This window comes from Raphanus sativus, unplaced genomic scaffold (genome assembly GCF_000801105.2).
Source record: "Raphanus sativus cultivar WK10039 unplaced genomic scaffold, ASM80110v3 Scaffold1337, whole genome shotgun sequence".
NCBI lineage: Eukaryota > Viridiplantae > Streptophyta > Magnoliopsida > Brassicales > Brassicaceae > Raphanus > Raphanus sativus.
In genome coordinates, this window is record NW_026616649.1 from 11,341 (window position 1) to 22,979 (window position 11,639).

At 37.6% G+C, this 11,639-nt stretch overlaps 2 protein-coding genes and 1 long non-coding RNA gene across 3 annotated transcripts; 1 reads left to right on the forward strand and 2 right to left on the reverse strand.

Moving 5' to 3' along the window:
- Positions 1 to 1,553: 1,553 nt before the first annotated feature.
- LOC130504060 (BTB/POZ domain-containing protein At1g55760-like) lies at positions 1,554 to 3,134 on the reverse strand. Its single transcript, XM_056998628.1, has 5 exons — positions 3,001 to 3,134; positions 2,692 to 2,840; positions 2,487 to 2,605; positions 1,785 to 2,390; positions 1,554 to 1,722 (listed from the first exon to the last, which is right to left on the reverse strand). The coding sequence occupies exons 1-4, from the start codon at positions 3,117 to 3,119 to the stop codon at positions 1,788 to 1,790; spliced, it is 990 nt and encodes a 329-aa protein (XP_056854608.1). The 5' UTR covers positions 3,120 to 3,134; the 3' UTR covers positions 1,554 to 1,722; positions 1,785 to 1,787.
- LOC130504061 (uncharacterized) lies at positions 1,941 to 3,671 on the forward strand. Its single transcript, XR_008941109.1, has 6 exons — positions 1,941 to 2,075; positions 2,190 to 2,405; positions 2,499 to 2,576; positions 2,663 to 2,757; positions 2,970 to 3,200; positions 3,268 to 3,671. It is a non-coding gene; the product is annotated as an uncharacterized LOC130504061 (long non-coding RNA).
- A 4,554-nt stretch (positions 3,672 to 8,225) lies between these two features.
- Positions 8,226 to 9,266, reverse strand: LOC130504063 (uncharacterized). Its single transcript, XM_056998629.1, has 3 exons — positions 8,800 to 9,266; positions 8,578 to 8,709; positions 8,226 to 8,376 (listed from the first exon to the last, which is right to left on the reverse strand). The coding sequence occupies exons 1-3, from the start codon at positions 9,264 to 9,266 to the stop codon at positions 8,226 to 8,228; spliced, it is 750 nt and encodes a 249-aa protein (XP_056854609.1).
- Between the last annotated feature and the right edge of the window lie 2,373 nt (positions 9,267 to 11,639).

Here is an 11,639-nt window from a genome sequence, read left to right on the forward strand (position 1 = left end):
GCTGCTACCATAGCAAAACAGAGCAATGAGATATAACACCATAGGATAGGAGCAACAATAACACATAAACAACACATAATGTCGCTGAGCAGTCCTCGAAACTCAACGCCAATCATGCTGAGAAGTGAAATGAAGCTTTGGGAATTAGAGAGCACAAGTACTGAAAAGAGATACACTGATGTTGTTGAACAACTTATTACAAAGGGGAAAGAGATGAAGAAAGAAAATAAACAACAGAAATTAAAAAGCGGAAATAAGTACAACAAAGTTTTATATGATAATATGGTTTCTTAATGCAAAATTTTCATATCAAAACCATATCTAACCAGATTAGCGGTAAGGTGGGACGGATATTTTTCCTCTGAACTGAACCTTGCCATCAGACATCTCATGAGTCTGTCTTTAATGGGCTTGATTAAGCCTTAGGTTCAGTTGAAGACTCAGTAGCCTCTGGCATATCGACTTGTTAAACTTCAACAAAACCTATATAAAACAAATCAGACATAAGCAAACAGCAAAAGAAGGAATGTAACGACTCTGTTCACATAAGAAACAAATCAGAGATAAACAACTATATGAAGTCGCCAAGTTTGAATATTATATAAAAAAACTAAGCCCATGAATCTTGTTATTGAGCCAAGAGGCCCATTAGTAGCGAATGACGTTATGAAATTTCGAAAATTTTGGTTAAAGCCTTCTATGGAATACTTGAACTGTTTTGCGTGTCGATTATTTTATTCTTTGGCCGCATCTTTTATGGAACGAACAAGGGAGATTCCCTCACAGATTCGAATTGGAAGAGGAAGAAGGCCGATTCTGGTGATAGTTATCAATAATGTAAGTCTTTGCTGCTCGAACTCGTTTTGCGTGTCGATTATTTTCTTGGTCTGATTCTCACGTGCTTTCTTTCTTTCTTCATCCATTTCAATTTTAATTTTGAAGACCCCCTCTGAAACTACTGTTAATCTACGCATATAATGTTAAAATTTTGACATCTCATAGGAGGAAGTTTTTTTTGTTTACTCTTTGATATGTCTCTGATTTTGCCGACCACTACTACTACATCTAGGATCACTTATATAGGACTTGATTGACAGATAAACTCCATGAATTTGCTTGGTTCTGTGAAATTAACTGAGGATTAATTCCTGTAGATTTGCTCCTATGATGAAATGTTCCTACCGTATATATATATGAGAGATTTGCTTTAGCTTGGCCTATTTTTAGAATAAGCCTTTCATCAAATACTATACTAGTAGTATCATATCCCCTGCACTTGCTACTCAGAATCATGAACCAACTTGTAGTAATTGCTGCAACATGATTTAAAAAATTTACTAGAAAAGGGCATAAAACTTATAACAGATAGTTAGTAGGTCAAGGATTTGCTTATTAGCTCTTTAACTTGGCCTAAGTTTAGAATAAGCCTTTCATATTAATAGTATCTCTTTGCCTCATATCTCCTACAATTCCTACTCAGAATCAAGCTGCAACATGATTTCAAATCTGATAAAAAAAAAAGTAATATACAGTAGTAGTTTTTATAGGTCAACGATTCAAACTTGAAGTTTTGCATTCAATCAAATCATGAATTTACATTGTTGCTGTTTTTTTAACCTTTTTGCAAGGACAAATATTTGTTGGAGGTTTTGAGTTAAAACCCCCCACCACCAACAATCCAATCCCATACTTTGTAATCTGTACATAAAAGACCAACAAATCCTTCTGCACCCAAAAAGCAAACAGAGTCCATAAATAAATGTTCTTGTAATAACAAATACCACATTCTAAAACCCTTTCCATGTACTGAGGACTTCGTGGAAGACTTCAGATATCAAATCTCTGTCTGCGCACTGCATGAATATATTGAACTCCTCGCGGATCTCAAATATCTTCCCAAACTTCACAAGATACCTCATGCAGCTTGCCTTCAGTTCAGGCAACTGGTAGAGATAAGCGTTCTGCAGCCTCTCAAGCACATTCTTCGCGTCTATATCCTCCACAAGACTCAGGTGGCACGCGTCTTTCAGATCAGCAATGTCATACTTATCAGCTGCTTGGAGAAGCGCCAACCTGTGCGTTAGAAACTCTTCGCTCTGGATGTTTCCGTAGATGTAACCGAGGAACGCTCGGCAAGCATCGAGAGGCATGTCCGGTATGTTTACGGCTGACAGTTCTTTCTCTTTCAGGTCATGTAGAAACATGCTGCGGAAAACAGTTGAACGGGCTGCTAGAACAGCTCGGTGTGCTCCGATGCTTCCACCAGAGGCATTGATCGTTACGTCTGTGTAGATGCTTTCTGTCAACATACGTCCTAGGGATGTCACCGCTGTAACTTCTGATTGGTTCTGCGTTGAACCGTCTGCCCAAATCGAGTAGAACTCTCCACTCTGCCAAGTCATCAGGTAAATATCAATTTCAAGAAGAAAGAAACAAAGGTTCTGTCAAATTTGTAAGTAAAAAAGTGATGAGAGACACAAACTTACATCTTGAGACAGAACTTTGAGGTCAAGAAACTCGACGTCGATGATGATTTTTCCAGTTAAGGGAACTTCAATGGTCCAGAGGAAATCTTCGTTAGTCTTGATCTTCTTATCTATTACTTCTGCATTCGAGTAAACAGTACTTTTTTTTAATTCTGATTATTTTGTGATTGTAACAGAAACAAAGCAAGATGTTCTTGTCTCTTACCTGGATGAGAAAAAGCTTTCCTCTCACCAGAAGAAGAGACAACACGAAGAACAAAGGAAGCAACAGGTGGGTTTTCTCTGGAGAGGTTGGATACTTCTGGATACAACTTAACATTTAATAGCATCTTGCTTTTCTCTACAGACAAATGCCTTTAAATCAACAAACCCACCATTAGTGTCAATATCAATTTGATTATTATCATCAACTACTACAAAAAAAGGTGTGTCCACTTTTTTTCCATTCATCATCATCATCATGTCGGATCATTTATTGGTCAGGTGAAATAAAAAGAAAGGAGAGAGAGAGTACCAGTTCCAAAGACCCATCTTGAAAGGATCGGACTTGCGGTAAGTGGAAGAAGAGAGGTTGTGGATACGCCATTGGGCGAGCCTGGAGGTGGTGTCTACTCTGTAAGCTGAATCAGTCATCCTAGAGAAAGCCAGAGCTGCAGAGATGTCATAGATGCAATCCAACAAACCCTCCAGCAGATTCTCCCCTGACTTTCCCAGGTTTGCTCTGTTTTTCTTCTCCTCTTCTTCTTCTTACCATATAAAATAGTATATATGGTATAAGCAGGTGCAGTCAGAGAGAATCAAGGAGAGAATGGGGTTTAGGGAGATGAATTGTTTAATGGATTGGAGGAATCATTAGCGTTTCTTGGATTGGTAATTCTTCTGGGGAAGCAAAGTCTGTGCTTTGCTTTTACGTCATTTGAAAGAGAGAGACATGGGGAAAGAGTAAAGTGTGTTTGGTTCTTTGTGTTCCTTACACTTGGCTTTATTTCTCACACTGGCCCCAGTCTTATGGGGCGTGTGTCTCTTTTATTGGACTGTCTTTAAGTCTTCTCTTCCAACTAAATTTTAGACTTTAGGTTTATTGACAATTCAAGATTTATTGGCTTGGATATGGTTTATGGTTTATGTTTTATCCTTTAAGGATTATAAATTGATCTCATGTTATGCATAGTATTTTTTTTTTGTGTAGAATAATGGCCTGATAGTGATTGTTTACTATAGTCTACATAGGAAGATCATGATTAAAGTATCAATGTGTATACAAAACTAATCCAATAGACTGTGAGGATAACAATGGAGTGCGATGGAAGCAATTGGAATATTTGTGTGCTTCTAAGGTAGGCAAATCTACTTTACAATTAGTTTACAGATATATAGTTATGCATAAGTGATAAATTAAGATTATATATTAGATTAATGTAAAGGGTTCTTTTCAGCAATTACATAGGTTTGCGTGCATTTTCTGTCAACTTGGTTCCTTTTGCCCATTCCTTCGCAAGTTACAACTTCGTCGGATCCTTCAACTTGATTTTTCCCATACATTTCACATATTCAGAATAATGGTGATATCAAATATGCATATCAATTGTTATAATATGAGAGAAGTGTTGCTGTGAAAGTTGTGTCTTTCTCATTAGCTCTTGCCACTTATATATAGTGGTTGTCACATAAGGTTTTACATCAATGGAGAATCTACACAATGAATACACTTTGACTACATTCAATACAATATCAAGACTTGGTCAAAGCTCATAAATGCTTCGGTTGAATGGGTCTTCATCTTGACAAGTCTCAGACGGAATGTAGACGGATCGAATAGACGGGTCGGATGTAAATCTCCTTGGTCTTGGTTATAGGCAATCCACACAAACCATACTATGGTTTATAACACTCCCCCTTGGATGCCATAACCATATCGGGCTTGTAATGTGCTAACGTTGCCTCATTAAAACCTTACTAGGAAAACCCATTGGGACAAAACCATAGTTAAGGAAAAAGAGTACAACACACATTACTCCCCCTGATTTAGACATCACTGAAGGTCCTTGAGTCTACGCAAGCTAATCTGCTTCGTGAGCTTCTTGAATGTGCTGGTGGGAAGTGACTTGGTGAAGAGGTCGGCTGAGTTCTCACTAGACCGGATTTGGACGACATTGACCTCCTTGGATTTCTGCAACTCATGGGTGAAGAAGAACTTGGGTAAAATATGTTTGGTCCGGTCACCTTTGATATACCCATCTTTGAGTTGAGCAATGCAGGCTGCATTGTCCTCATATATGATGGTCGGACCATTGTCCTCGACCATACCACTATCTGATCGGATGTGTTGGGTCATGGACCTCAACCATACACACTCACGACTTGCCTCATGCATGGCTAAGATTTCTGAGTGATTAGGTGAAGTGGCTGCTATAGTTTGTTTCATGGAACGCCATGATATTGCAGTACCACCATGAGTGAACACATAGCCGGTTTGGGACCGAGCACGGTGTGGATCAGATAAGTAGTCTGCATCAGCAAAGCCTACTAAACCATCTTTGGTTTCATTTGTATAAAATAAACCCAAATCCTTAGTTCCTTGAAGGTAACGTAAGATATGTTTAATTCCGTTCCAGTGCCTTTGGGTCGGACATGAACTAAAACGAGCTAGGAGGTTGACGGCAAAACATATATCTGGTCTAGTGTGGCTAGCCAAATACATTAACGCTCCTATGGCACTGAGGTAAGGCACTTTAGGACCCAGGACGTCCTCATCGTCCTTCTTAGGACCGAATGGGTCAGTGTCCACTCCAAGGGACCTCACAACCATTGGGCTGCTCAATGGGTGAGCCTGGTCCATATTAAATCTCTTGAGTACTCTTTCTGTATATGCCTTTTGATGCACAAGGATTCCTCCTTTTATGTACTCAAGTTGTAATCCCAAACAGACTTTAGTTTTACCTAGGTCTTTCATTTCAAACTCTTTCTTGAGACATTCAACTGTTTGGGCGATTTCCCCAGAGGTTCCAATGATGTTCAAATCATCAACATACACTGCTATGATAACAAATCCATTGTTTGCAAACTTCTTTATAAAGATACATGGACTGATAGGGTCGTTCTTATAGCCTTCTTTGGCAAGGTACTCGCTCAAGCGATTGTACCACATTCGACCACTTTGCTTAAGTCCATATAAGGATTTGTTCAGCCTTATGCAGTGTTCTTCTCGAGAACCTTTGTTAGCTTTAAGCTCAATACCCTCTGGTAATCTCATATATATTTCATTATCCAGTGGACCATAAAGGTATGCGGTTACAACATCCATTAACCGCATATCCAAATTTTCTTTGATGGCCAGACTTATTAAAAATCGAAATGTAGTTGCATCCACCACAGGGGAGTATGTCTCCTCATAATCGATGCCTGGTATTTGTGAGAATCCTTGTGCAACAAGCCGTGCTTTGTATCTTACAATTTCACCATGTTCATTTCTCTTCCTCACAAATACCCACTTATATCCCACTGGTTTGACATCACAAGGTGTCCGGATAATCGATCCAAAGACATTCCTTTTCTTAAATGATTCTAACTCCACGTTTATGGCTTCTTTCCATTTTAGCCAATCTGATCTTTGAGTGCACTCTAGTATAGACGTGGGTTCATGATCCTCATTTAAGTCCATCATTTCAAGGGCTACATTATATGCAAATATATCATCGATGTCGACATCTTTTCGGTTCCATTTTGTCCCAGACATTAAGTAATTAATCGAGATCTCATCATTATCAATGCCTTCAGTACCATGAGGCCCGGTGTCCCGAACCCCAAGTGTTGATACTGACGGCATAGCCATTTCGGCCTTGTCTGGACAATCTATGACCTCGGTTTCTTTTGCACCTTTCTTTGTTTTCCGAGGTCTTTTATCTTTGGAACCAATTGGTCTACCACGCTTGAGGCGTGCCTTAGACTCAGTAGCCACTTGATTGTGTCCATCTTGGACATCAATACTTATTGGTGTATTACAAGCTGGTATATAGGACTTAGTCACTCTTTTCGGGTCAGCAAAGGAATCAGGCAATTGATTAGCTAGCTTTTGCATATGAATTATTTTCTGGACCTCTAAATCACATGATTGAGTCCGAGGATCTTGCCATGATAAGGATGTTTGATTCCATATTATCTCTTTGCCCAGCTTGTTATTTTCTACCCCTAATGTTGGGTACTCTGATTCATCAAAATGACAATCAGCATATCCGGCCTTAAATAAATCTCCAGTAGTAGGCTCAAGATATTTAATAATGGTTGTAGAATCAAAACCAACATATATTCCCATCCTCCTTTGAGGTCCCATTTTTGTTCTCTGTGGTGGTGCAATATGAACATACACAGAACATCCAAATGTTTTAATATGGGACACGTCTGGCTCATGACCCGAGAGTAATTGGGATGGAGAATATTTATGTTCACTGGATGGCCTTATTCGTATCAATTCAGCAGCATGTAAAACTGCATGTCCCCAAGCTGATACTGGTAGCTTCGACCTCATGAGTAATGGTCGAGCAATCAACTGGATTCTTTTAATGAAGGATTCGGCCAATCCGTTCTGTGTATGTACATGTGCCACGGAGTGTTCCACACTTACCCCCATGGACATACAGTAATCATTAAAAGCTCGGGAACTGAATTCACTTGCATTGTCAAGATGTATAGTCTTTAGTGGAAAATCTGGAAAGTGGGCTCTCAGTCTTATGATCTGGGCCAATAATCTTGCAAGTGCCAAGTTTCTAGATGATAATAGACAAACATGCGACCATCTGGTCGATGCGTCAATCAGGACCATGAAATATAGAAATGTCCCACAAAGTGGGTGAATTGGTCCACATATATCATCTTGTATCCTTTCCAGAAAGTTCAATGTTTCTTTAACCTCCTTTACCGGTGATGGCCTTATTATTAATTTCCCTTGTGAGCATGGAATACATGTAAGGCTCTTAGGGATAATATTCCTTTCTTTCAAGGAATGGCCAGTTGAGTTCAAAATTATTTTGCGCATCATTGTCGAACCAGGATGGCCAAGCCTTTCATGCCATTGTTTGAACTCATCATTCATTGTGGCATTTGTCTCAAGCACTTTTATATCGGCACAATAGAGGTCCATAGATATAGCAGGGATAGTCTCTAGGACTTCTTTATGGCCTTGGGCATTCTTATAAATCAAAAGGAATTCTTTCTTTCCCTTGCCCCTAGTTTCAACATGTAGATCATTCATTCGAATGTCTTTGAAACTTAATAAATTTCTCTTTGATTTAGGAGAATATAATGCATTAGAAATTTCTAGATGCGTGCCATTAGGCATTATTAAGTTAGCCAAGCCATGGCCTTTAATAAGGCTGGCTGTGCCTGCTATAGTTTTGATATTGGCACTCTTTAAAATAAGGTTAGCAAAATATCCTTTATCTTTTAATATAGTGTGACTTGATCCACTATCTATTACTAGCAGGTCTTTGTCTTCTTTCATTTCTGAAAAATAGACAAGAGTCAGCACCATAGATATTATTTGGGAGAAATGGTGTCTTAATGGTTTTGTCTTTGTTGTTCTTAATAAGTTTAACTTATATAAGGCATATATATATAAAAATAAAAATTTTATTTCATAGATAGAATTACCAAAGTCATAGAACATAGGGAACAAAGACATAAAGCCAAAGCAAAAATGCAAAGTGCAAAGACAAAAGCAACTTGATGTCGAAATCTTCATATTCAGCCACTTTTAAGGAGATCCGAAGTCTCATAATCGGCTTGATCATTCTCATGGTCTAGATCATTCTCATCATCATGATGGACCCAATTTGCCACAGGGTCTTTTCCCTTTATGCTCTCCTTGTAGAGTTTAACAAGATGTTGGGGAGTTCTGCATCGGTTAGCCCAAAGATTGGTCATCCCACAACGATAGCAAGGAGTTTTGGTCGAGCCATGGGTTTTGAAGTCGGACTTATACCCACGGCTAGCATGATGACCTCGGCTATAGCCTCGGCCTCGGCTGCGACCAAGATGATCTCGTGGTTAGAATCCACGTCCTCGTGGCTGAAACCCACGACCTCGTGGTTGAAACCCACGGTTACTTCCTTGCCATCTTCCACGGCCTCTCATGCGACCGCCGTATGACTCTCTTGGAGTCTCATCTTTTGGCTCTATGGCCGCATGTGCCTCAGGCAATGCTTTAGTACCAGGTGGCCTTAGCTCACTGTTCATCATGAGTAACTCATTGTTCTGTTCATCAAGCAACAAACAAGAGATTAAGGCAGCATAAGTGGAGAAACCCTTTTCTCGGTACTGTTGCTGAAGCAACATATTGTTGGTGTGGAATGTGGAAAATGTTTTCTCCAGCATATCAGCATCAGTGACGGTCTCCCCACACAATTTCAACTTGGAGGCTATCTTGAACATAACCGAGTTGTACTCTTCCACAGACTTATAGTCTTGGATTCTTAGGTTCCTCCAATCATATAGGGCCTTTGGCAGGATCACAGTTTTCTGATGATCATATCTGTTTTTCAACTCTGTCCAAAGTTCCAGAGGATCCTCAATAGTGAGGTACTGGTCTTTAAGACCTTCAGCCAGATGATGGCGAATGATCACAATGGCCTGGTATTTATTCTTAACCGATGGTTCAGTGTCTTCAGTGATAGTATCACCAAGATTTTTAGACCTCAAGAGAATTTTGGTATCAAGTGCCCATTGGAGGTAATTATCTCCGGAGAGATTGAGGGCAGCAAACTCAAGGTTGTTGATTTTCGACATCTGAATCAAATAATCCATAAGGAATGAGGATTCATAATAATATGATCAATCCATGTTCAGATTTATGAATGGAGATTTTGATCATGGCTTTAATATATATTCTTTTTATATTTCTGAAAGATTTATATGTATTATGGATGATTTATATAAAGCAATCATTGTCAAACAGCATATAAAAATGCAGCATATAAACATGACAAGAAATGATTATAATTTTCAGGATTTAATTCAAGGTATCATGATCAGAATTATCTACCATATGAATGAATAATCAATTTCAATAAGACAATATGATAAGTGAATGAAAATGGTCAGTTCAGAATATGAGCATGATCTAATAAAATTTCTAAACCAAGTTCAATTCAATATGGATGTTTCAGAATAATAGATGTTATGCAAAAATGATCTAGAATATAATTCAATCATCACAAAATCATTTTCAAGATTGTGGACCATGTTTCACAAATTTTAGTATGGTCATGTATCATGGGTAATGTCCTCACTCCCCCTCATGAACATACTCAAATTTGTGGTGCATAGTAATATATAATGAACATATTATATAGTCATGAACATCTATAATGAACTTATATCAAGACTGATCAGAATTTAAATAAAAGATGACAAACAATAATAAGATCAAATGATATCAACCTATAATTTATTTCATCTTATGTCATATTAATGCAAAACAGGACTATAGGTTATAAAATTTAAATGCCTAGTCAAATAAAATCGAAAATGCATTTATAAAAATCGAAATTGCATTTATAAAATCATATCAGTTACAAAGAAAATAAAAACAGTCAAAGATATGCAATCAATTGGTTTTTAATATTTATTTTATTTTGGTTGACTGAATTAAATTTTTTTTTTCAGGGAGGCTGGCCGAAAATGGCACAGCAAGGGATTCAAGGTTTTGATCTTTGGGTTTTTGATGGTATTGATAAACGACTTATACAACCTGCTGGAACAGCTGGTGATGCGAATAAACAATGGTTTGATTATTGGTTTCAATCCTTTAGACAAATCCGGATTTAAGGCCGGATCATATAGGAGAAAGGTAGAGCCTATTAATGGCTTGCAAACCAGGAAGGGGATTTAGGATTTCACAAAACTTTTATAAGATTTCAAAAGTTCTTATAATCAAGATTCATATAGATCTTTATGTTCTTTAATAAGTTTTACTGATTTTAGAGATTCAAGATAATTTTTAGAATTAATATACTTTTAGAACCTTTGATTTAAGATTAATATTTAGATAATAATTTTAGAACAACAGATTTTAATAAGTTTTATAAGATTCATATAGATCCAAGATATGAACATATAGTGTTCTTATGAACATGTTCTTAGATATGTTCTTATATTTTAGATTTTGATTAAAGTTTTGATTAGTTTACCTCTTCTTAACCAGGAATCTGAATGGATCACCTTGAGCAAGATCTTGAGAGCTGACCGGAAAACTTGAATTGCCGGCGGAGCAAGGCTGAGCGCCGGAGGAGCTGGCCGGAGAAGAAGAACTCCGGTGGAGAGCTTTCTCGTGCTGATAACGTGTTATAATATGAGAGAAGTGTTGTTGTGAAAGTTGTGTCTTTCTCATTAGCTCTTGCCACTTATATATAGTGGTTGTCAGATAAGGTTTTACATCAATGGAGAATCTACACAATGAATACAATTTGACTACATTCAATACAATATCAAGACTTGGTCAAAGCTCATAAATGCTTCGGTTGAATGGGTCTTCATCTTGACAAGTCTCGGGCGGAATGTAGACGGATCGAATAGACGGGTCGGATGTAAATCTCCTTGGTCTTGGTTATAGGCAATCCACACAAACCATACTATGGTTTATAACATCAATATTATTATATTAGTATTGTCCACGGCCATCACAAAACTTGATTATGGGCTCAGTAAAATTCAGGTTCTTAAGACCATCTCCGTCCCAACTCCATATTTTACTCTATTTATAGAGTAAATGGAGTGAGAAATGGAGTAGTGAACAAAAAATAAAAGCTTTACTCCATAAATGGAGTAAAGCTTTCACTACTCTATTTTCCACTTCATTTACTCTATAAATAGAGTAAAATATGAAGTGGGGATGGAGAAATGGAGTAATGAACAAAAAATAAAAGCATTACTCTATAAATGGAGTAAACCATTAACCATTAGTTAATCATTTAGATATTTTGAAAAAGAAAATAAAGTAGAAGAACGTCTCTAATTGCATATTCTTGAATACCAGAGTATGATTAGTATAATCAAGTTGATTGATAAAAATATAGTATTATTGATAGATATTTATAAAAGAGAGCAAGATTCTATCATTGTTAAGAGGAAAGGCAACAAAATGGTGGGGTCTTAGTGGAA

Bases quoted from the DNA above. Each gene is read 5' to 3' on its own strand.
- LOC130504060 (XM_056998628.1), bottom strand. From the start codon at position 3,119: ATGACTGATTCAGCTTACAGAGTAGACACCACCTCCAGGCTCGCCCAA. The intron at 2,841-3,000 runs GTACTCTCTCTC...GTTGATTTAAAG, and splicing joins AAGATGGGTCTTTGGAACTG to GCATTTGTCTGTAGAGAAAA. The intron at 2,391-2,486 runs GTAAGTTTGTGT...ATGACTTGGCAG, and splicing joins TCAAAGTTCTGTCTCAAGAT to AGTGGAGAGTTCTACTCGAT.
- LOC130504063 (XM_056998629.1), bottom strand. From the start codon at position 9,266: ATGTCGAAAATCAACAACCTTGAGTTTGCTGCCCTCAATCTCTCCGGA. The intron at 8,710-8,799 runs GTACCGAGAAAA...CATGATGAACAG, and splicing joins AATATGTTGCTTCAGCAACA to TGAGCTAAGGCCACCTGGTA. The intron at 8,377-8,577 runs GTTTCAACCACG...TAACCGATGCAG, and splicing joins TGGCAAGGAAGTAACCGTGG to AACTCCCCAACATCTTGTTA.